This window comes from Eretmochelys imbricata, chromosome 8 (assembly GCF_965152235.1).
Source record: "Eretmochelys imbricata isolate rEreImb1 chromosome 8, rEreImb1.hap1, whole genome shotgun sequence".
In the NCBI taxonomy this organism is placed as follows: Eukaryota; Metazoa; Chordata; order Testudines; family Cheloniidae; genus Eretmochelys; species Eretmochelys imbricata.
The window spans coordinates 53334280-53359843 of record NC_135579.1 but is presented as its reverse complement, the minus strand read 5'-3'; the positions used below and the strand labels follow the sequence as shown (position 1 = coordinate 53359843).

At 52.5% G+C, this 25564-nt stretch overlaps 1 protein-coding gene across 1 annotated transcript in view; it reads right to left on the bottom strand.

The window, feature by feature from the left end:
- The window catches only part of KIAA1614 (KIAA1614 ortholog), a 31832-nt gene continuing 6268 nt past the window's right edge, over nucleotides 1-25564 (bottom strand). The window contains exons 3-9 of the mRNA XM_077825400.1: nucleotides 19701-19844; nucleotides 15184-16916; nucleotides 14211-14379; nucleotides 8173-8440; nucleotides 5939-6063; nucleotides 3002-3186; nucleotides 1-194 (exon numbers count right to left, since the gene is read on the bottom strand). Coding sequence (XP_077681526.1) covers nucleotides 1-194; nucleotides 3002-3186; nucleotides 5939-6063; nucleotides 8173-8440; nucleotides 14211-14379; nucleotides 15184-16916; nucleotides 19701-19844 — 2818 coding nt within the window. The remainder of the gene's footprint in view (nucleotides 195-3001; nucleotides 3187-5938; nucleotides 6064-8172; nucleotides 8441-14210; nucleotides 14380-15183; nucleotides 16917-19700; nucleotides 19845-25564) is intronic.

Below are 25564 nucleotides of genomic sequence, written 5' to 3'. Positions count from 1 at the left end.
CTACCGCCTGGTGGGTCTCTGCTTGAGCACTCGGATGGACAGGGTGTTGGCCCATAACAGCAGTTCGTTGATGTGGGCCAGGCCAAGCCTGGTGACCTTAGCACCGTTCACCTCCAGGATCTCGTCCCCCACTCCAAGAAGTCCTGCGTATAGCTTGGCTGTGCTGGCATCTGCCATCTCCTGGACGTAAATACCTGCAAAGCAAACAGACACCCCACTCAGTGCCCCAGTTATGCAGAGAGAAAGGTGCAGCTTCCTAGGACTAGGATCCCTGCACCAACTCCTACCCTTCTTCTCAGCTCCTGCAGTTGCTGATGTTGCACACTGCAAACAGACCATTGCTTAGGTCACTTTGGCCCAGCTGCTCTTCCTTTGTGAGTATTAGGTACAACTCTCCAGTCTCCATCTGGTCAGAACCAGGCAGACGTTTCAGGCCAGCTCTCCAGAGAGCAGGGGATGAAGGCAAACCTAGAGTTATGTTGGAAGACCAACTGGGAAAGCTCTGCGATCAGACCAGTTAAGAGAATGAAAATTCTCACTGTGGCATTTCACTAAGGTGGAGAGCCAAATCAGCGCACACAGGGATATTCTTCAGCTTATAAGACATTTAGGGCAAGGACTCACTCCTCCTATGTTTGTACATTGGCCAGCACAATGGGGCCCACCTGGGACCTTTGGACAGCACAACGATCAAAAACTATCAGCTCGGCGCACATATTCCCTGCACGTGCGACTGACACCCGCTGCTTCGAATTTCTGACCTTCCTGTTTGCTCCAAGTTTCACAGCGTGCCAGACTGTGAAAGGTCAGGATCTGGAGTGGTCCAAGACCCCATGGTGCACCAAGCCACAGAGGGATCCGGATAGGCTGCAAGTTCACTCAAAACCTTTGGCCCACACTGCTCCAATGGTGAGCGCTCGCAGTCAGAGAGGGGTTCAGTTTTCATGCTTGCTCAGCTGATGGCCTCTGAAGCAACACTGCCAATAAGGGTGCCTGCTGGGGCACTGAAATCACACGTCTACTAGTGACGGGACCATAGCCACCACTCACTGCACATCGGCCGCCAAACCACCCTGTCTCTGTAATTTGGGCTGAATTTGGAAGCAGCGACAAAGGTACAGACCTCCACCCCTCATTACCAGCACCAGGCAAGCCCTCATGTTCATTTCTTAAGGTAGGACAGGGATGCTGAGAGGGGCTTAGGCCGCAAACCATCACTGGCCGTCCATCCCTGCCTGCAGGCCACCTGTTGGCCATTCCTTGCTGCTACACCACAGCAAATGCCGATGTGAGTCCCCAGCTGTCCGTACGGGGCGGGGCATCTCCCCTGGGCAAATAAACATCAAACGTGCAGCGCCGTGGGGAAAGCAAGCAGCAAAACACACGCACAACAGATGGGAAAAGAGAAGGCCGCGCCTGCCAAGAGCTGCAGTGCATTCACCCACAGCACTCACATCTGCACAGTCCCAGCTCCGCGCCAGTCTGTAAGAGGAACTCCGCCATGGTTAGGGGGTTCCGAGCCTGTGAGTCACGACCACCCTGCCAAACGGGAGAGGGGTCCTGGTGTGGAACAGGCTGAGACTCACTGGCCCTCTTTAAAGAGCTCTTCAGCCACTGGGCATATGTAAGTCCTTAATAGCCAACTTTCCTTCTCTTCCCCCAAGGGGCTCTGAACGGCTATCCTTGTTCTGAGTCTCAGCTGCGGCAGTGCAGAAGGAACTACCCCCGGAGCCCAGGATGGTCGGGCTAGAGGCACCCAGCAGGGCTGCTCGCTGGACCGGCTCTGTGGATAAACCGAGGAGTCGGGGCTGCAGAGCGGTCATGGCAATAAATTCACTAAACGTTTTCAGTGGAACATAGTATCCCAAGTCAAGGCTGGTTAAATCAAACACCAGCCTCCTCCTGGAGCCCACCTACCTGATGCCAGGAGTTAGATGCATTGCAGCACTGCCAGGAGCCCGGCTGGGAAGAACCCTGGAATGTCTGGAGTCAGTCAGGCCCTGAGCCTTACCCGCTTCAGGGGGCTCTTCTCTATTTGGAATGGGGCGATAACAAAGGGCTAGCCTGAGGCTGGTGGAGGTCCCAGAGCCCGCTACTGCCTGAGGGCTGCTTTCCAGGATGGCACTCCAGGGCTCCATGGGGATTTGCAGAAACAACTGGCCCTGGACACAGGCGCTTTCCCCCACCCCGGCAGAGGAGGTTGAGGATGAGAGATCTAGATGGGGTGTTTTGGGAGCCACTACTGCTGACAAGCTAACAGCCCAGGAACTGCCAGGCTTAGTCAGCCCAGGGGACCATCCAGTGCATGCCCAGTGTTCTACACGGGCCAGCAACAGCTGCTTTGCAGGAAGGTGCAAGACCCCTTGCAGCAGGCTAAGGCAGCCACCTCGACCGCCCTGGGCTGCCATGTCCCAGGGGTGATGCTCATGGGATGCCAGAAGCAGGGTGCTGCTACAGAGGCCCCACTTATGGAATTTGCTCCCATCCAAAACATTCCTAAGCCTGAGACTGGCTGCCCGTAGGTCACACTGCTGTCTTTGTCCAGGCTCCCTGCAGCCAGGGCCAGCAATCCTGAGTATTGAGCCGACAGACTGGCTTCTCTCCACCTCTTGTCCCATAAAGCTGCAGGGGGTCATGGTGTCATTGCTCCCCACCCCAGGAATGACAATTGCTCCCAGTCCAAGCTGGGTAACATACACAGGCACCGAACATTATCGCCTATGTACGACACACCACAGAAAAAGCCCAGCTCCCTTCCAGCAGTAAAGAATTAACACACGCCATTCTCAAAGCTGGGCCACAGCACAAACAGGAGACCCACCCAAAGGGGAGACAAGCCAGGGGTTTCAGCTTGGCACACACACCAGGCAGGCGGGGACTAACAGCACTAAGCAGGTGCTGAGAAGGGGGTATTTTTAAGGTCTCAAGAAGCTGCAACAAACCCTAAAAGCTACTCGATGGTGCTCCCATAAAGCCCCATGTGACTATTCACAGCAGGTACCTGTGTCAGGTCGACCATTCCCTGAGGAGACACGGAACCCAAAAGTGCCCTGTGGGGGGCGCTGCAGCTCCAGCTGGCTGGTTCCATCCGGGAAGACTTCTACCACTCGCCCGACTGTTCGCACCAAGTTGGGGGCGCCAATGTCCTCCACGCTGAGGGAACGCCGGGGCGGAGCACCCACTTTCCTGGAGAGAGAAGGGAATGAGCCAGAGGGAACATTACTGCTGTGTGGAGCAAAGAACCCACCACCCTTGGAGCAAGGAGGTGTAATATCTCAGCTACTGGAAGTAAAGGGCTGAGGCCTAGAGCTTCAGACAGATCCTTCATCTTAGGGTCACAGGTTCGAGTCCAGCGTGCACTCTAAGGAGCCTGAGGCAAGTAGTTGAAGTGTTACTACCTAATAAGGACATCCCCTTGGTTCTCCTGCTTCAAGGCAAAGGAGACCCCAATCTTGCCAAGGGGAGTTCGGGGAGACTCCTGAAAATTAGAAATGGAAGAGACCTGCAGCATTAGATCCTCTAAGCCCATCCATCAGGAGCCCAGGTGGGGTTGTCTCCCTCTCTGCCCACTGACTCCAGGCCTTTGTTCAATCCGGTTTCAAATGGCTCCAGCAATGGGGCTCCCATCACTTCCCCATAGGCTAGCAGGTCACGCACTTACAAAGTTTTCCCTGATATTCACCTGGGTTTTCCTTTCCTTCATTTCATCTCATCTCTCTTCATTAGACCCTCCTACCCACAATGGACCAATCCAATCAGCACTCACACTAACAAGCAGCTGCTTCCGAATCCGAGTTCTGCGTCTGCCGTTCTCCACTGCTCCCAGAATGGAGGTTTTAGCAATCAGAATCACAGAATCACAGAATATCAGGGTTGGAAGGGACCCCTGAAGGTCATCTAGTCCAACCCCCTGCTCGAAGCAGGACCAATTCCCAGTTAAATCATCCCAGCCAGGGCTTTGTCAAGCCTGACCTTAAAAACCTCTAAGGAAGGAGATTCTACCACCTCCCTAGGTAACGCATTCCAGTGTTTCACCACCCTCTTAGTGAAAAAGTTTTTCCTAATATCCAATCTAAACCTCCCCCACTGCAACTTGAGACCATTACTCCTCGTTCTGTCATCTGCTACCATTGAGAACAGTCTAGAGCCATCCTCTTTGGAACCCCCTTTCAGGTAGTTGAAAGCAGCTATCAAATCCCCCCTCATTCTTCTCTTCTGCAGGCTAAACAATCCCAGCTCCCTCAGCCTCTCCTCATAAGTCATGTGTTCTAGACCCCTAACCATTTTTGTTGCCCTTCGCTGGACTCTCTCCAATTTATCCACATCCTTCTTGTAGTGTGGGGCCCAAAACTGGACACAGTACTCCAGATGAGGCCTCACCAATGTCGAATAGAGGGGAACGATCACGTCCCTCGATCTGCTCGCTATGCCCCTACTTATACATCCCAAAATGCCATTGGCCTTCTTGGCAACAAGGGCACACTGCTGACTCATATCCAGCTTCTCGTCCACTGTCACCCCTAGGTCCTTTTCCGCAGAACTGCTGCCTAGCCATTCGGTCCCTAGTCTGTAGCGGTGCATTGGATTCTTCCATCCTAAGTGCAGGACCCTGCACTTATCCTTATTGAACCTCATCAGATTTCTTTTGGCCCAATCCTCCAATTTGTCTAGGTCCTTCTGTATCCTATCCCTCCCCTCCAGCGTATCTACCACTCCTCCCAGTTTAGTATCATCCGCAAATTTGCTGAGAGTGCAATCCACACCATCCTCCAGATCATTATGAAGATATTGAACAAAACCAGCCCCAGGACCGACCCTTGGGGCACTCCACTTGATACCGGCTGCCAACTAGATATGGAGCCATTGATCACTAAATCTAGGCATGAAGTGTGCAAGGCCTTCCTGGAGCCAGCTCCTCAGGGGTAACTTGCCCTTTGGAGGCAGTTAGGCAGAATTCCAAGCAGGTGCAAGGTCTTTCAGACTGTCTGGAACTAGGGTCCTGTCTGTTCTGCCCAGACGTTAAAAATCCAGCAGCACATTTTGCAAGTATAAGAGTCTCCCCCACTGTGCCTGGCTCAAGCATCCCCCATGCCGTCAGTACTGTGCTATCCGCCAGCATCCAGCCCGGAGGTGACTGCACCGTGGTGGTGAAGTAATTTCTATGGCATTTAATGTGCCTTGGGGTGCAAGTGCTGCATCTACCTCTCCTCCCACTCAGAGTATCATATCCCTCTTCAGCCCCCTTTGCTGGCGTCCCCTGCCAGCCCTTTGGCATCACAGTGACAGTCTGTCTTCCTGGTCACCCCTCCAAGGCCCTGCCTGCATCTCCACTTTTATTTCCCCCTGTTCATCCCCCATCACCCAATCTCCTAGAGGGCTTCTAGGCCCCTCTTGCTCTTTCCCCGGACGTCACAGTACCCAGTGGAGATGGAGCCCTGGCATGGGCCAGCCAAAAGACACTCCTCCCAGCACTCCTGTGTATCACCCTTATTACACTGGCACCTTCTTCCAAGCTGCCCCATGCACCAGGAACTCCTCCCTCAACACATTCAGACCCCCTACAGACAGGCCCAAGCTTGGCTCCTTACCAGAACCCCCCCAGAAAGAACCGCACACAACCCAGTGTACCTGAAATAAAGTGATGTCCACACTGGTTTGCAACAGAACTGCTCAGTGTGCAAGGACCCTATCTCACGCCAGACTTTGTGCAGCACCAAGCAGGCAGCCAGAGCTCAATAATCAATTATTTACTACTGCACTGGCATTACCACTAGTAGAATAAACTTGTATTACAGACTAACGTAGAACACTATCACCCAGCACCAGCTGCAACCTGCATCGCAGATCGGTAGCGTCAGTGTTCTCAGAACAATTACACATCAGCAGAGATCTGGAGTGGGGTGAACTGGGAGCGCCCCTGGCCCTCCCACATTCCTACCTGTCAGCTGCTTTGCTTTCCCCTGGCTTGCCCTCCAGATAAAAGCTGGAACGGTCAGACTTGCCCAGGAGAGAATGCAGGTTCTGTACTGAAGAGGCTTTCCTCAGTTGGCAGAAGGGTGACACCTAGTGGGAGAATAAGAGTACTGAAAACCAGAAGTAGTTCTTGGGGAAAATCCAAGCAAAAGTGTCTTTTGCCAGAAGGGGATGCTCAGGGACCTCCCAAGAGACCAGCATTTTAAACCCCAAATCCTCTTGAACCCTCTGAAAACCATAAAAATCAACAGAGGAAGAAAAAAAATCCCTGTTTCTTCCATCTCCCCAGCATTACTGTATTAACAGAAATGTACTAACAGGAGTGTCAGATAGAAGAACCTGGGAGGTACTTGTCCCGCTCTACTTGGCACTGGTGTGGTCTCAGCTGGAGTACTGCGTCCAGTTCTAGGCACGACACTTCAGGAAAGATAGGGATAAACAGAGAGTCCGGAGGAGAGCAACAAAAATGATAAAGGTTTAGAAAACCCAACCTCTGGGGAAAGGTTAAAAAGCTGGACATGTTTAGTCCTGAGAAAAGATGACTAAGGGTGGGGACCTGATAACAATCTTCAAATATATTATGGTCTGTTGTACAGAGGACTGTGATCAATTGTTCTCCATGTCCACTGAAGGTAGGACAAGAAGTAATGGGCTTAATCTGCAGCAAGGGAGCTTTAGGTTAGATATTAGGAAAACTTTCTAACTATAAGGACAGTGAAGCTCTGGCATAGGCTTCCAAGGGAGGCCATGGAATCCCGGTCATTGGAGGTTTATAAGAACAGGCTGGACAAACACCTGTAAGGGATGGTCTAGGTTTCTTTGGCCCTGCCTGCCTCAGTGCAGGGGGCTGGACTAGATGACCTCTCGAGGTCCCTTCCGACCCTACATTTCTATGAATCTATGCTCAATGCCTTCCAAAGAAGCACTGGGCTGTCTTGCTTTTACAAATCACAAGTAAGCACAGAGTTAATGATGTTTGAAGACAACTCCGACACCTTCCAAGTTAGCTCAGAAACTGTGCACCCCTGAAGGAGTCCGATGAAGCCTGCTCTCATAAAATTCCCTCAGCCACCCTGGACTGCTCAGCGCTTGTTGGGAGCAACGATACACAGGGCCCCAGTGGAACCGGAGGGGCTTTGGGCCAATTGCTTTAGCAAAGGGACTTCATTTTTGGATCAGTATCTCGACTCCCTATAATTAAAGGCTGCAAACAGATTAGGTTATAGACCACCCACCCGGCTCCAGTGCCCTCCTGGGCCTGGGTATGTCTGACCCTGAAAAGGCCCAATCAGCCAGGACTATGCAGAAAGTGAGACTGAACCCAGCCTGAGTGACCTATGCACACCCGCACGAGCACACACACACGAGACCCTCTGTTGTCTGTTCCCCACCCCCACTACACTCTTCCATCTTCTTCTACCTTGTTCTGTTACACTTTCCCAGCTCTTCTCATCCCCTCTGCTATGCCTGGGGCACAGGTTCAGCTGTGCTGACCAATTTTCTTGTAAGCCTCACTCCGCAGTCTGGCGCACAACACAGTGGAGCAGAGGCAGACTGGCAGGACGTGAACAGACAGGGGTGAGCTTAAGGATGCTAGTGCAGCGCGCTCTCAGTCAGTTCAAGCTGCAGCAGCCCGCATACTCTTCAAAGGAAATAACAGAGTATGTCAGACTTAAATAGTACATCTCTGCAGCGTGGTCTAGTGGGTAAAGCACTGGACTAGGACTCAGGAGACGTAGGTTCTATTCCTGGCTCTATCACTGACGGACTGGCTGATCTTGGTTAAGTCCCTTCTCCCTCTGTGCCTCAGTTTCCCCATCTGTAAAATGAGGATAATGATACTGTACTCCTTTGTAAAGTGCTTTGGGATCCAGTGGTGCAGGTTGCTGTAAAACCTAGGGATTATGATGATTTAGCGTTGTTCTTCCACAGATCTCAATGAGCTTCCTCTAGGAAGGAGGGTAAGCGTCCTAACTCCCATTTTACATAAGGGACACTGAGGCACAGAGAAGTAAAGTGACTTGCCCATGGTCACAGAGCTGGAAATCACACCCAGCACAGGATTGTTCTCTACTACGCTATATTCCCCAGCGCTCTGTCTAGTCTAAGCCACGCACAGACCTTGTGTTCCACCTCCATTGTAAAGGATCTCACAACTGCCAGACCTGCAACATGTACAGAGTCGCGCTTGGGACTCACCAGGCGCAGTGATTGCAGGGAAGGTGCTTTCTTCAAATTAGAGCAGTCAGTGGCATCTGCCGTGGCTTCTGGGGATGGAGCCAGGTTTGGCGCCTCGGGGGGAATCTGATCCATGCTGTAGCACCGGAACCTGCCCAGTTTCTGCTTGGTGCTCTGGCTGAGGGTGCAGAAGAACTTTTTCAGCCCTGATGCAGAAGAGCCCCCTCCTTTCCTGCTTGCTGCAGCGGCCGACGGCTTCTTTGGCTCTGGGTGGGCATCCAGTGGTTTGCTAAAAGACAAGGGGTTTCCATTTCAATAGAGATGTCAGAGGTTGCAGCCAGGCCCAGAGCAAACACTGTATTAGATTCCAATAAGAGAGAACAGCAGGTGAGAGGTTTGTTTTATTAAGAGCATCAACAACTTCAAGTGGCACGGCAGAATCCTGCAGCAAAGACACATGCACACAGGGCCCGGTGGATGTATTTGGTGGCCTGTGTGAAATGACTTGACGGGTCCCGTTCTTAATAAGCTGGTGTCCATATCCTCAAAGCCACCGAGTACAAATGGCACCTTCCTGGCCATCTCAGCAAAGAGGCAGAACTTCCTTCTCATGTGGCAGAGCCAGCAAGGCACAGCAGCACGGAGAAAGCCTACACAGCCACTGTCCATGTGTTCTGACAGGGAAGGACTTTCACCAGCACTACATTCTCTAAAACCCAAGAAGAGCAGCTGTAGACGTTCCCAGTGTGGCAATGTAAAAAATACAGAGTAAAAAGGTTTCAGAGTAGCAGCCGTGTTAGTCTGTATTCGCAAAAAGAAAAGGAGTACTTGTGGCACCTTAGAGACTAACCAATTTATTTGAGCATAAGCGTTCGTGAGCTACAGCTCACTTCATCGGATGCATACTACAGTACGCATCCGATGAAGTGAGCTGTAGCTCACAGTACGCATCCGATGAAGTGAGCTGTAGCTCACAGTACGCATCCGATGAAGTGAGCTGTAGCTCACGAAAGCTTATGCTCAAATAAATTGGTTAGTCTCTAAGGTGCCACAAGTCCTCCTTTTCTTTTAGGGTAAAAAGGAAATAAAGTGGCTCCTCTGAGTGACAGTGAATGGAAAAATCCCTTAGCATGGCTTTGGTGCACATACTCTAGCTATGAAAACAATGTCAGCACCTGGTTTCTGCTGGGTGTCTACACAGGGGTGAGAATTATGCATGATCAAAATTTAAAACAAATACATGAATGGGTAGAAACCATAAACCACCAGATTCTTCAGCCTCAAACCTGCAGCTTGGGGAACAGAAGTGGAGCACACACAAAATTGCTAGCGAAAAGAAATCCTTGAGGTTTGTGTCCATTCTTTCTCTGGCTTTTAAGCCCTGTAAACTATTCAGTTCCTAAAAACTGGCTGGGGTGGTAGTGGGGAGGTTAACTTATATGAGAATCAGCTCTGGGAAACCCAGAGAAAAACACAGGGTTTATTAAAAGGCAAGTGTATTTCAAAGTAAACGTTATAAACTAGACTGTTAACTTGCCATGAGTAAAACATCCAGACTCCCCTCGTGAGAAAGATCGCAAGGACTAATGGAGAATATTGTACAAGGTAAGAATAAATTGCACACAAATAATCTGCATTAAAACAACATTATATTACGGCTGCAAAGTAAAACACTCAAAAATTAGGAATTGGCAGAATACATATTGCCTGGGCAACCTCGATTTGGCTCCGTTGTGCACACTTAATTACTGGGTCACATGCTCTTTCGTCCTGGGGCCCCGCCTCATTCCGCACACAGGATGGGCGGTGTTCATTTAACTAGCACCTATTCGACATTTTGTTTTAGCCTCACTGTTCAGTGAGTGTCTCCAGGCCTTATTTACTCCAAACTGTTCAAACCCTGGTCTGAAGACAGAATTAGTAAGTTCCTCATGGGCTCTCTACAGTGCTCATCACTGCAGTATCAGAGTGCTTTACAGACGCTAATTGGGTTTTTTTCACGACAGCCCTGTGAGATGAGGTGGTATTATTCCCATTTTACAGACAGGGGACAGATACAGAGAGCAAAATGAGGCAGAGAGATTAAGGTCAAAGGTGTCCACTAATTTTGGGTGCCAAATTTGAGACCCCTAGGACCTGATTTTTCAGAGGATTTGGTGTTCTATGGCACTTCCTATGTTCACAACACAGCTCCTGTTGACTCCAGATGCAGCTGAGAGTGCTCAGCCCTTCTGCAAATCAGCCCCCAGGGTCTCACGTTGGGCACCCAGAGAACTAGGAACACACAATTAGTGACCATCTGTGAAAAGCTCGGATTAAGTCAGTGTTTCTCCACTTTTTCAAGTTGGCAACCCCTTGTTCAAAGTCAGATATTTTCACAATCCCCCTCCTTTTATCAGAGAAAAAATGTAGCCGTGACAACCAGGATCATTTCATCTCTGTGTTTTGAGAGATACAGAGATCTTGACCTTGAAGGGTAAGAGTGTGTGGGGAGTAAGATTGTCTTTGCTTTAGGCTGTAATAAAAGAGTCAATGCCACACACCCCCACGATTGCCTTTCAGGACTCTTCCCACTCTCCTAGGGGCTGTGGCCAGTGTTCCCTCTAATTTTTTACCTTCATGTGCGGAATTAATTTTGTTATGTGCACCAATATGGACGTGATGTGTGACACCACCTTCGTATTGGTGCACGTAACAAAATTCATGTGGTGGGGCCGAGGGGTTCCGAGTGTGGGAGGAGGTTCAGGGCTGGGGCAGAGCATTGGGATGTGGGGGGCTGAGGGCTCTGAAGTGGGGCTGGGGATGAGGGGTTTGGGGTGTGGGAGGAGACTGAGGGCTGGGGCAGAGGGTTGGGGTACAGGGGGTGGGCTCTGGGGTGGGGCCAGGGATGAGGGAGTTGGGGTGCAGGCTGCCCTGGGGCTGCGGTGGGAAGAGATGACCCCCCCCAGCCCTCTCTTGAGGCAGCAGCTCTTGGCCGGGGGAGAGGTGCCTCTCCCCAGCTGCAGCAGTTCCAGCAGGGCTGGGCTGAGGGAGGGGTTCCTCTCCCCAGCAGCTCCGGCGGACCTGGGCCGGGCTGAGGGAAGGGCTCCTCCCCTGGCCGAGGCAGGTCCACGCTGGGGCCGGCAGGGAGAGGCGCCTCTCCCTAGCCGTGGCAGCTCTGGCGGGACTGGGCTGGGCCAAGGGAGGGGCTCCTCCCCCGGGCGCAGCAGGTCCACACTAGGGCAGGTGGAGAGGGGTGCCTCTCCCCACTGCAGCCCTGAGCCCCTGCGCGGGGCTTAATAGGCAGCTGCGCAGCCACGCAGCTTAGAGGGAACTTGGACCCATCGGTTGAGGAACACTGAATTCACTTGCCCAGCGTCACATAGGAACTCTTTGGCAGAGGAAGGGATAGAATCCAATTCTCCAGGACATTATTCAACTGCCTTAACCATAAGACCATCCTCTCTTCCTCATTCACTACACACCTTCCAAATCACTGTACAATTAGGATTCACCCCCAGAAGCAGGTTGATCCTGTGCATTAAACAAGTCAAGGGTCCTGTGGAAACAGTAGCATGGAATCATGTAATTAAAGACTAACATAACGCATGCGCACAAGGGGGCCACATTAAGATTGCTTTAATTCTGGAATTTCTAACTGTTGAGTCCTTGACTTTAAACTTGAATAACATTCTTTTAACATACTTTGTGTGTGTAATTTCCTAGGTTCTAGAAAACAAACCAAAAAACCAAATTCTATCACACAGAGTCACACAGACACCCGCACAGTTCATCAGCAGGGTTGGAATCTTTAGATTCACATCACAGATCTCTGCCATTTAAGCTAACAGAGTAACTGATAGCAGTAGTAGGTTGTCATCCTCTCTGCAGACTAGAGGCAGAGGACATGCACTTTGCCAGGGGGTTTCACAGATATTTGCTGACATCAAAGCAAATTCCCATCCGGGCTGTGGATGGGAAGGTGCTCTATTTGTCAGACCCTTCTGTTTGACCCCCCACGCTTAACCCCTTCTGCCCCATCCCTTACAGCCTGTCTGTGTTCTGTTCCCCGCCCAGCTCCTGGTCCCAATTCCCTTCTCCTCATAGCCAGTCCCAGTCTCCATTCCTCAGACTTCTCATCCACATCCCAGTCTCCTTGCACAGCATGTCTCAGTTTCCCACTCCCAGCTCCTCAACTTATCTGTTTCTCCCCAACCCATTTGGCCTCCAGTCATCCCCCACCCCCACTGCCCTGTGCACTGGTCCCAGTCTTCCTCCCAGGCTCCTCATCCAAACTCAGTCTCCCCAAGCCTGACCCCTCCGCAGGTCCTTGTCCCAGTGTTTCCCCTCTTTGGCTCTTTGCCCAGCCACAGGTAGATCAGAATGATCCCCGAGCTACTGGACGAGAGAAAAGCCAGGTTTTCAGTGACGTTGAACACATGCCTCGCACGGTGACTTCCCCTGGAGTTATGGCTGGTAAGCATCTGGGGGGGGAATCCCAGAGTGCAGCCCCCATCACCACAGATCAAGGTCACTGAGTCAGTGCCAGATGGGAATACAACCCATATGTCCTAACACCCTGTCATCAAAGCTCAGCTACAAGCCCCTTAGTGATGACTGTGATGCTGCTGTAGCCATGTTGGTCCCAGGATAATAGACTAGGTGATGGTGACATTTCAGTGGGAACTGCTAAGAATACACCTCCCTGCGCAGACCACACCCATCATGCATGCCTGATAGCACCTGGATTAACCTGCAAGCAACCCAACACCTGGGTGGGATTCCGGGACTAGTCACAAAGGTCTGTGGCAGGCCCTGTTGACAGACAGCAATGAATGGAAGCAGTATGGGTACACGCAGGGAGAGGTGGCCTCTCCTATGGGTAGGCAGGCGTGTGAGTAAGACTATCACTGTGCTTTAAATTGCCGTTGCTACAAGAGACCACCATAGTTTGGCTCCAGTTTCCTACCCCACACCAGGGTGGGCTGTTCAAACTGTGGAAAGACCCCCAGGTAAGTTTCAAACTCTCCCAGGCCTGAAGGAGCAACACTGGCCGTTAAACTAAGTGGCAGAAACTACAATTTGGGGAGGAGTGGTAGAGAACAAAGAAAAGCATTTGGGATGGAAGAAGCTGGGAAGATCCTTTCGTTAAAGGGCACAAAGAAAAGGGCAAAGACACAGCAGTACCAGCACTGGGGGCACTGAAAACCTCTCGATGCTGAACAAAGATTCATTTGGGTCTACAATGAACACCATGACTCGGGATCAGGTACAACTAACCCCCTTCATGTCTTCACTGAAGGATTATTTGTTTCTAGCGTTCTGGGATGTGGACGGGAAGGGGGGAAATGCATGCTGGCTGGGGGGTATTTTGGGAAGCGGCAGCAGCAGCTTTTGGGGGAAGTCACAGTGGGGAACAGGAAGTTTCTGGCCAGCTCTAGGGAGGGGCTGACAGAGGAGGAGAGATGGGCAGGTAGGTGGATGGGAGAGCAGAAGCAGCAGGGGAAGGTTTAATACTGGCAGGCTGGCTCCCCACCAATTAGCAGCTACAGCTGTGCCAGCCAGCCAACCAATAAGCCGTGCTATCCTGCTAGCAGCAGCTGGGGGAACAAAGAGCCAGGGATGCGGAAAGGGGCTGCAGATCTGGAGGATGGAAAGTTTGCTGACCCCCTCTGGTCAAACAGCTGTTCTCAACTCCCTCTGAAGGGGGACCAGAGGATGACAGACATTTACATATGCACAGTGCCTCATTACCAGCAGACAGGTCCATCTTAGGCCTGGGGACCTAACTGCCACACCCCTGCCTGCTTTGACAACCCCACTGCCAGGCGGAGCTGCCAGCGCATGGGTTGCCAGTCTCTCTCTTCTGTTTGCCACCTCCGTGGTCACAAGTATCGCTCTGCATACCAGGCACAACACAAGCCCACCCATAGACCCCGAGGGTCGTTACTTGCTAACTTCTGCAGCCACAGAAGGAGCCGTGCAGGTTACAGATGCAGGAGTCAGCCCAATGCCCAGCCGCTCAGAGCCCTTCCACTGATGTGGTTACAGAGTGGGGAGCTTGCTGTATATTTACTCACCTCCCTTCCATGAACCGCTTTGCTTGCTCTGACCCAGACACTGGCACTTCCCCACTGGGTAATGGACCGGCCGGGGGGGGGTCGGTCTCCTCAGCTGCCAAGGAGAGGGTGATGCCAGCTGAGCAGACGGCACTGGGAGCGGCAGAGGGAGCAGCTGCTGAGGATGGACCTATCATGACAGCAACAGAGTCAGAGACGAGCACCCATTGGCTGGTTTAGAAACAGGCTCGGACAGGAAGGCGAGTCTGACCCAGTTATTGGAGTCAGCAGGGACGCAGACCTCACTCAGCCGGACCCACTGTACTGCAGGAGCAGGGATAGTTTTCATTACTCTTCCTAGAGCCCCATTGAAATGGAGCTGCCAGGACCTCAAGTGACACTTGACACCTTTTAATTTGGAGGGTCTAGTCTCTCCCCAGATACCCATTCCCGAAGCCTCTCCTGCCCCGCAGACGGTGGCTCTCATCTCAGCTGGCTGAGCAGACTCATGCCATACACCTGGGACTCTCCCTTCACCTGGATGACAGTAACCCCGCTCTGCCCCCTCCAGTTCTTTAACATCTGTCCTGGATTGGGCAGCATCCATCGCCATTCCCATATTAGCCAGCCTCACCTGCCCCCCCCCCCCCCCCGAGTCTTATCCCCAAGCACAGCAAATGTGTGATCCTGGCACTGCAGCCTGATGACCAGCAAGTTCAGGCGTTGATGAGCTGCCAGAGGGGGGCAAGTTCTACCAGTGAAGAATCTCTGCTCCAAGAGCCCGCTGCTTCCCTTGCTGCAGAGTTCAGATCTCGAGACTGTCTGCAGGAGCACCAGAGCTCACTTACCTGTCCCGAGAGCAGGCAGGGACGTGGCCAGGTCTCCAATCAGACAATGCTTACAAGACCCCAATGGGAAGCCAGCTCAGTGCACGGAGCATAGGCATAACACAGCCATGTCACTATGGAGGCCAGCAGCAATAAGCCCGTCTTACCTTTACTCTCTCCCAAGGAAGTAGGCAAATTCTGGACACTTGCAGCCCGCTCTCCATGGCTCAGAGCCACGCCAGCAGCCTGGCCATCATGCTGACGCTTGGGCCGTGTGTTGTTGCAGTTATTGGTGGACAAGGCCAGGAGTAGGCCCTTGGAAATCACTTTCGGGCTGTGCTGGCTTTCCTGCTCCTCCACAGACCCACGCTTGCCCGGAGGAGATGTGGGCCGAGTCACCAGGTCACTGGTCTGGTCCAGGTGCCCAGTTTCATGGCCTGTCAGCCTGTAGCTACCCATCAGGAAAGCCTTCCTGTAAGGCACAGGGGAGGAAGCTTTCCCAGTCAGCGGCGGGGCAGGGACCCGAGCCAGCAAGTTGTAGCCTGGTGCCCGCTGCTTTGATTGTTGTTGGGAGATGCCTGTTGCCGGGCTGGGTTGGCTTAAGTTGTTGGCTGGCTGAGGGGCGGGCGCAGAGCTTTCCAGTGTGCCTCTTTTGCTTGGGATTGACGGGGCTGATGGCTGACCCTGGGCAGGGGGTGGAGGATGGACGTGCCCTTGCTGGACGGGGCCGAGCACTGCATCACACCAGCCACTGTTCTTCCCAGCCAGCCCAGGTGCAGCTGGGAGTTGGCCACCTTTGGAAAGTGCTTCCACCCCATTGGCTGTTGGCTTGGTCGCCTGACCCTCTTTTAGCACCAGGGTGTCCTTCAAGCTGGAGTTTCTTTCCTCACTGATGTTCTCGCTGATGACAGCCCTGCCAGTACCAAGCGCGTTGTCAGAGACCCTGGCCCCTCCACTGCTGCCATTTACCCTGCCCTCCTCCTGCCCCGCCTTCCGGCCCCTCATGTCCTTCTCCGGAGCACCAGTTCCCCTAGGAGCTTGGTGCCCGCCAGGCCAGCGGCCTCTGGCATCCTGATAACCCTTGGGGTGGGAGTTCCCTGGCCCAGCCTCTTCACTGTCAGTCCTGCAGCTGTCAGACGTGTCGGTGCTGTCTAAAGCTGAGTCCACGTCGTCTATATATGTGACGGCCCCGATGTACGTCTCCTTGATCCGCTCCGTGTGAACGCGCTGCCGGGAGGGGAGAATCCAGAGGGGAGACCCCCTCGGGCCCAAAGTCCTTCCTCTCGCTTCCTGCTGGGAAGTGCTTGGCTCCCCACTTTCAGTCCCAGTGCTGATTATTTTATTTTCCTGAGTTACGCTATGGCCCTCCGATAGGGGCTTAACAGTCTGATCAGCCCTGTCGTCCATGTTCTGATTAACTGCTGAGCCGCTGAGGTAAGAGCCACAGGTTCTGCACTTCCCCTCCGCACTCAGCACAGTGGGCTCAGCCTGCTCAGAGCGCCCCCTGCTGGCCTGGTGCGCAGATGTCCCTGCAGCCTGCCCACAGTTCTGCTGCTCCTTGCCGGCTTTACTGACCCCGCTCTCCTTGCGGTGGAAGTCCCCGTTGATGTAATCTGAAAGATCTGGCTTGGAGACCAGTGGGCTCTGGCCCAGAGTCAAGAGGACTGAGTCCAAGACCCGCTTCTGACGCAGTTGCAACCTCTCCAAATAGCGAACTTCGGCATCCCGGAGAGACTCGTCCTCAAAGCGGACACGGGATGGGGACAGCCCTCGCTTCCTGGGCTGCCCACAGCAGGATTCCCCGCTGGAGGAGTCACTCAGGTTCCCACTGGCCTGGGCCTCCCCATCCCTCAGAGCATAGCTCTTCTTCAGCTCCAGAGCAGTGCTCCCGCCGGCATCCCTAACATAGCAACACAAGGACAGAGAGGACGGTTATGGAGTCGCCAGCCAGTCACTTCTCCCCTTTTATGCCTGCAGGGGAGTCCTGCCACTCTAGCATACTCTGGGTATACAAATGGCTCCACCCTGCGGAATGGATCCTTGTCCATCTGAGTGATTCCAGGACCCAGGGTCAGGACTCGAGCCTCGCCCAGCCCACCTCCCTTTCCCCAGGAGGCAACTACATCCACCTTAAATCACCCCCTTTTGGAACAAGTTTCCCTCCTTTGCTACCAGGAGCCAAGGGGATAAGTCCAGTGCCCATGGTGAAAATCCCACTGAAACCATGACAGAAAATCTTAAAGGACCAATGGGTTTTGGGGCTAAAGGCCAATGGGGTGCAAACTCAGTCCAGCTGCTGTTCAGATCAGTAAATCAATCTGTGATAAGTACAGAGGAGAGTAGGAGCACCAGCACAATATGAACAGATAGGATAGATATGGGGGTGCCCTACAGGCCGGGCTAGGCAGCAATATGCAGGGGATCTGTGTTTGTTTTTATGCCTGGATCTAGACTCTGCTGGCCTAGGGAGGTGTATGGGGGGGGAGGGGGAGCACACTGGGCCCTCAGGAAAAGTAGTCCTGACACATGGCTCAACACTGACCTCTTCAACAGATAAGGGAGCGGTGTGGCCAGGCTCCCTCAGAGGTGACTGGGACAACAGGCCTTGAAGGATTAAGATTATAAAGGAGGAAAGTGGGAGGGCCTTTTGCACGAATTTGGCTTGGGCCATTTCAAAACACAACACGCCCACCACCACCACCACCCATGAGAGAAGAAAGTGGCGGGGGGGTGGGGGGGAGAGAGACGCTGAGCTGCCTTGTGCGTCAGAAATCGAGATTTCCTTAGTGATAAGCTGTTACCATACCGGGCGGGGGGGGGGGGGGGGGTTAACTGCCCCTAGAGCTGTCTTTGGGCAGAGTAACACAATCTGCAGCAGCTGGGGTGGGATTTCACCCAAACCGTGCATGCAAATAAGAACAGAGCCACACTTATCAATTCACAGATGTCAGTCTGAACTCTAAAGCAGTATCGCTGATCTTCCACTGACAGCACGGAGAATGAACATGTCACGCCTGGTTAGCCTGCTTTTCCCTTCCCAGCTCCCTTCACTAGCTTAGTCTTGAGTCCTATATGCAATAGTCTTCAGCGAGCATGAAGGATTTTCCACCCTCCACCTCATGGTTAAAGCGATTCAATTAACCCCTATTCACTTTCACTCAGGCGGAGGCACGGAGCTGACCAGCAGAATCTCCCAAGCCCACATCACTTGTGAGGGATTGTTAACAGACACACACATGAGTTATCTATAATCTGAGGTGGGTTTGTTGCAGGGTGACTCTCTCTATTGCTATGTATTTATTAGAGCTGGTTAGAAGATTTTGGATAAAACTCTCAAAATACACTAAAAAGAAAAGGAGTACTTGTGGCACCTTAGAGACTAACCAATTTATTTGAGCATGAGCTTTCGTGAGCTACAGCTCACTTCATCAGATGTATACCGTGGAAACTGCAGCAGACTTTATATATACACAGAGAATATGAAACAATACCTCCTCCCACCCCACTGTGTACCAGCAGGACAGTGGGGTGGGAGGAGGTATTGTTTCATATTCTCTGTGTATATATAAAGTCTGCTGCAGTTTCCACGGTATACATCTGATGAAGTGAGCTGTAGCTCACGAAAGCTCATGCTCAAATAAATTGGTTAGTCTCTAAGGTGCCACAAGTACTCCTTTTCTTTTTGCGAATACAGACTAACACGGCTGTTACTCTGAAACCTGTCAAAATACACTATTGATTTCAACAAAGTTTTCAGTAGTAAGGTTTCGGCGGTCCAGGGTGGACTCTGCGGTCACCTTAAGAGAGACATGAATCAAAAACCTAACTTTTCACTCAGAAAACAGACATTTCAACTCCATTTCCATTTTGTGAAAACATGTCAAAGGGTTTGTTTTTGTTCTAGTGTGGAACAAAACCAAACAAATTTTGAAACCTCACAAGCCAAAACTGTCATTCTCCGCCGCTCTTGAGTTTATTTTACTCTGGGAGACCTTTCTGTATCATTGGTGAAATCAACTGATCTCAGGGAGCCAAGAACTTGCAGTCGGTGCCTCTGTCATCATAAAATGAAACAATGACGCCCCATTCAAATCCTCTAGAGTCAACACTCGTGTGTGATCCGTTGTACGTGTCTATCTGGTACGCATGGAGCATGCGTACGGTGAAAGTGTAACAGGCTTCTGCTGTACATGTGATATTTGTTTATGTGGTGTAGTGGACTACAGCAGTGTCTCTGAACCCTTTTGATACCAGGAACCGGCTTGCTGCCTTCTGAAACTGTGTCAGGGAGATCTCACGGATGGCGCCAGTCCACAGACTGGTAGTTGAGAAATACTGGGCTACAGAATGCCTACAGTGTGTCTGCATCTACATGAAAGCAGGGGTGCTGGAACTATTTGTATAGTGGGGGTGCTGAGAGCCACTGAACCAAACTGTAAACCCTGTATATGATGGAAACTACTTCAAGCTAGAGGTGAGGCAGCACCCCTAGCTCTCTAGTTCCAGCACCTATGCGTGAGAGCGAGGATCACAGTCTGGTTCTATTTCCATACATGCTTAAGAGTGTGAGCAAGGCAGGAAAGCAGAAGAATCCTGCAGGAAGACTGGCAATAGAAACAGGTCTCCCTCCCCCTCCCCCGGCATTCCCTGGAGCTATGACGGACATTTGAGGCATTGCACTCACCGCCTGGCCTGGGGAACAGCAGGAAGGATGTCGTGGCTGGCTCGGAGAGGGCTCGTCCTGGCCTTCATGCGGGCTCTTTGCAGCAGCTGCTTGGCCTGCTCATGCCTGGGGCTCAGCTCAAGCTCCTGAGTGGGAACAAAGGCCCTGCAGCCAGGCCAGTGGGGAGCAAGGCGGGGGGATTAGAAAAAAATAACAAGGATTAGAAGTGGTTTAACAGTGACGAGGACGACGCGGCTCTCTCTGCCTGGAAAAACAACCCACGGTCCATCCTCAGACCCACTGCAGGCCTGCAAGCCAGCACTAGAGGGCAGCCTACGCCATCAATCGGAGAAGCCAGGGCTCTCATAAACCAGGCATGGGCGCCTGCGTCCAAAGACACAGTGATAGACCTGGCCAGAGACAGGAGGAGGAAGGACGGGAGCATTCCCTAAGCAGCCTTACAAGTGGATGCAGCAGCTCTCAGGGGCCTAAGCCAGGTTGAGGCCAAATATCCTGAAAACCTGAACAAGGAGCCCACCTTCAGCCACATTAAATACACCCTCACGGTTTCCACACCGGCTCAGTTTGACCTTTACTTAAAGGCAAACTCCTATTCAGTGACTGGTTTTTGCTGGTCCCTCTGGTGGCTATTTACCAATGGGCCAGAGCTGAAGAGGGCCTGCTGGCCCACCCATCCCCTCTGCCAGTACGGGGCTGCGACTGCTAAATTCCCAGCATAAATGTACTCGCAGTAGAAGGTTGCAATGCAACACGACTGTTTTTAAGAGTTCAGAACAATTACACACAAGAACACAAAAGCAGATCCATAAAGCAGGCTGCCCTCCTAGAACAGAGGCACAACCACCCACATCTTGCTCTACACTGGCTGGCTGAGCGGGATCTGGACCTAGCAGCACATATTCTACAGAGACCCCTACTCTGCAGGCAGGAAAGCCCCTGAAATTTAAAGGGACAGTGTGTCATTTTTACACCACTTTCAATGCACCACAGCACTCTGCAAAAGGATCTCTTGCATAAGTCACCTTAAATATTTGGAAATAGCAAAGCAGAAGCCCTCCAGGGACAGAGTTGCTGGTATTTCTGCAGTTTTGCATGCCCATCACACTCCACAGCTTCAGCTGCATGGTAGATTTACCCAAAAAACAGCAGAATGCTGCACTGTAAGTCAAAGTGAAAATACTTCTCTCTGCTTTCACTCTGTAGATCTCAAAGGGAATATTACCCCCATTTTACAGATGGGGAAACTGAGGCACAGATAATTGAAATGACTTGCCCAAGGTCACCAACCAGGTCAGCAGCAGACGTGGGAGTTGAACCCAGGTATCTTGAGTCCCAATCCCCTCTGCACAGGACCACACTGCTACTATAGCAATAGTCTGTAAACTACGGGGATGACTGGCTTAGCAGAAACAAAATGATGCAACAGGGAGTAAGGATTGTGCAACAGGAGGGATTCTTTCTAATAGGAACTAAATGAAGGTAGCAGAAGCAAAAAGAGCAACAGGAAGGTTCTCAGCCTGAAATCAACCTGGCACTTCCCACCTTGTCTCTCTGCAGCAGCCCTGCTTACAGCCCATTCCTGCAACATCTGTGCAAAGTGAAGAGGAAGGAGAGCTGAAGTTAACCCCTTGTGCACTGGAGACCATGTAGAGGCCCTGCAGCCAGCTGTCGGGCAGTCCCTCCCCAACTTGCTTTCCCCCAGAGTTCAGCTACTCTGTTCCCTGGGAGCTTTTCTCTTTCTAGGAGCACCCTCCTCTCACTGACCTCTGGTAGTCTTCTCTCATCCTGGTGCTCATTGGCCAATTAGCTGCCAGTCTGTCACCTAGAGAGTTCACAAATTACAGAGCATAGAATAGAATATCATGGTTGGAAGGGACCTCAGAAGGTCATCTAGTCCAACCCCCTGCTCAAATCAGGACCAATCCCCAATTTTTGACCCAGATCCTTAAATGGCACCCTCAAGGATTGAACTCACAACCCTGGGTTTAGCAGGCCAACGCTCAATCTCTCTGGTCACTGGATTGCAGACCTAAAAGTCGCAATATTACAACCAAAAGATTTCAAAAACAGACTCCAATGAGAGACTGCTGAATTGGAATTAATTTGCAAACTGGATACAATTAACTTAGGCTTGAATAGAGACTGGGAGTGGATGGGTCATTACACAAAGTAAAACTATTTCCCCATGTTTATTTCCCACCACCACCACCACTGTTCCTCAGACATTCTTGTCAACTGCTGGAAATGGCCCACCTTGATTATCACTACAAAAGTTTTTTTCCCCCGCCCCGCCTCCGCCCCGCTCTCCTGCTGGTATTAGCTCATCTTAAGTGATCACTCTCCTTACAGTGTGTATGATAACACCCATTGTTTCATGTTCTCTGTGTATATAAATCTCCCCACTGTATTTTCCACTGAATGCATCCGATGAAGTGAGCTGTAGCTCATGAAAGCTTATGCTCAAATAAATTGATTAGTCTCTAAGGTGCCACAAGTACTCCTTTTCTTTTTGTAAATACAGACTAACACGGCTGCTACTCTGAAATTAGTCTACCTAGTTTCCCCCACCGAGATCTGCCCATGCATCTTAGTCCTCACATGTAGCACCTCCTCCTATCCCAGTCAGTTCTGCCAATGCATCTCAGCCCGGACCATTTGTTTCCTTCAACAGCTTCCTTCCCTCCCTTCCCTGCCCCCGCATGGTCCCACATGGTATTGGGGAAAGTCCCTTGGTGGTCAGCGCGGCAGGCGCAGGGTGCAGCTGTCCACCTGGGAGGTGCTGTTACCCAATGGGAATACTTGACCCCAATTCTCCGAGCGTCACACTGGCTCCCTGTCCACTTCCAGGTGCAGTCCAGGGATTGGCCTTGATCTGCGGAGCCTTCAGTGGTTTGGGTCCTGGCTGTCCGAGACACTCCTCTCTCTCCGCATGCCACACAGCAGTTGAGGCTCTTGAATGAACAGTCCCTAAGTTTAAGTCAGGAGGCTGGTGCATTCTCCAGGGGCTCTGGAACTTATTCCCTGGCTGGGTTAACAAGGCCCAAGTTCGTTGCCCTGTGGCCAGAGGCGGCAGGTTTGTATAATTTTTGGTGGTGCCCAGAACAGGCCCAAATCCCGCCCGCACCCCCCACACCTGCCTAACGCTCTGGGAGGGAGTTTGGGTACTGTGTGGGCTCTGGGCTGGAGTGCAGGAGGGGGTGTAGAAGGGGGCTTGGAGTGCTGGGTGTGGGCTCTGGGAGGGGGTTTGGGTGCAGGCTCTGGGCTGGGACAGAGGGTTGGGGTGCTGGAGGGAGTGTGGGGCTGGGCCGGGGATGAAGATTTTGGGGTGTATCAGGCAGGTTGCCTTGGGGCTGGTGGCCAGAGAGGACGACTTGCCCCAGTCCTCTCCCTGCTGGCAGCAGTGAGCTCCCTGGCCCCCCCCGGCATGACACTCACCCAAGCCCCACTAGGCTGAAGCTCAGAAGGTCCAGCCAGGATACGCCCCCCCCCAGAGTCACTTGCCAGGAGGGGCTGCCATGCACTTCCTCCCTCCTCAGCGCCTGCCCCGGCGCTGCTCCCTTGAGTCTGGCAGCAGCCGAGGGAGCGCAGCACGGAGCTGCAGGGGGCAGCCCAGGACAGGCAGGGACACTTGGGGGAGGCGGGCGGGTCAGCAGGCGCGGCCAGGGGATTCTCCAGGGAAGGCATGCAGGGGCAGCAGATGGGGCTGGGGAAGAGACCTGGCCCCGAACACTGATGGATCCAGGCCTGCCGGGGCCCTGAATTTGCTGGAGCCCAGGCACCATGGGTCCATACAACTCGCCCCCCTGCCTGTGGCCCATTTCTCTTCCCTGTACAGGTTGGGAGGGAATTGTCCAGTTTTCTGGGAGGCCGTTGTGCCTGTGTTTTTAGCAAGCGCTACGTACTGCAGAGCCAGTGCACAGGGGAGTTACTTTGCAAAACAATGCAGTACACAGAAATACATGGCACTTTCTTCCTCTGTGCACATCTGACTCCCCTTTCTCCCCCTCCAGCTTCAGCCCTGCTGCTTAGCCTCTCCGGCTAAACTGCTGATGCCATTCCCACCCCCACCCCATTCCACTCAGAGAAATGTCAGGTGCTAAGATTCCCAAGAACAGCTGGGTGAGCCACAAAGCCTGCCGGGGCCTCAGCTTGCAGATTTAATTGAGCCAGGAAGCACTTTGATGCTCTAGTGATGGGTGCTCTAGACAGCCGTAAGACACCTCTCAGAGATGGCTGTTCAGCCCTCAGAGGAGAGGAAAGGGGTAGGTGTGTCCCCCTTTGTATCAGCAAGGCCTGGAGTGTAACCCACCAGTGGCAAAGACAATGATCATGTGTCTTGGGGAAAAGGGAGGAGAGCAACGCCTTATGCCCCACTAAAGGTTGTTCCACCACAAAGGTTCTTTGCCTACCAAAACACTGAGGGGGCGCTTGGTTCCTAGCTCACCAGCAAGCGTCATTAGCACCCCCTTCTAATGCTGCATCTGGCTGCTCCAGACACATGCTGGGGTCTGACTGGGGTCAGGGATAGGGATGTAGCAGCACATCCACATCTTCCCAGGTAGGTGCACAGCAGCTTCTCCCCCACCCCCCCGATCTGAGAGCGCGAAAGGGGAATTCAGTCTCTTGGGACATGAACCTGTCCAGCTAAGTGAGCCCCTTACAGGCAGGGGAAAAGTGTTCCCAGTGGCAGGCAGCCCCACAAGTGGGAGAGGGCACTGGGGGAGGTTCAGTGGCAAAGAATGAGGGGAAGAGGAAGACAAGTTTACCAGCAGAGTACCCTCCCACACAGTCCATTAACCATGCGGCTAATTGCTTACAGGGCCCAGACACGCGGCAGACTAGGCTGCTAGCAATGGTGGCACATAGTCAGGGTTGAGTGGTCATTACCCACATACTGTGCAGACATGAGTTCTGTTCTCAGCTCACCAGGCCCCTAGCCACTTAGTGCTCTGGGGCTGACACCCCTAACATTTCCTTCCGTTCGATTTTGGCTTCAGATTGTCTCCCCTAAAATCACTGCCCCCGGGCCCAGAACTCACAAGCCTACAGGCAAATATGGCCTGGAGCGCCATGGTGAGACGACACCAGCATGAACGGGAGAGAGGACAGAGTCAGACTGCTTAGTGCCATGTGCTAAGAGAGCAGAATTACACTGTCCCACCGATGGGAGAGACTGGCCCTGTCCAGAGGCTGCCTCCTCCCAGTTCACTAAAGCAGTGTAGAGGGACGCCAGGGAACACCTGAGAGTGCTCTGGGCGCTGTTCCCATTTCTGCCCTGCTCTGACTCAAAAGCGATCACTCAACAGCCAGCGCCTACCATGCCAGGAAGGTCCCCATCACATCAAATGGCCACTCTGTCCTTGAAGCATGGGACTATGGGTAGAGTGTAACAATTCCCAGAATCCTCGGCAGAAACGGAAGGGGCTCTGAAAAATAGCCATTGTCCTTGGGATAGCTGCCCAGAATGCACTCCTAGCATATACAGTGTTAAAGGCAGAGGGTATGGGGTGGGGGGGCACAAAACCATGGCTGGCATGGAAAAAAAGCAGCTGTGTGGGCCTACACCAAATGTCAATTTTAACTAGCTGAGCAGATACCCATGATGTCCCAGGCTAGCAGGACCCTTCAATGAATGCACTAAACTCAGATTTATGGTCAAGAGCTAGCAGGTTTGTTGAATGCATCCAGCCTCATCCTCTGCTCACACTCTCCTGGAAGGCCCTGCATTGGATGTAAGACCCAGGGTGAATTCTTCAGGGCCTCTCTCTCATGTCCTGGCCATGACCCTGGAGAGGGATCAACCAGCTTTGAAGAAAAGCGACACTAGCTACACCCAAGCCAGAACTCAAACACTTCACTAGCCC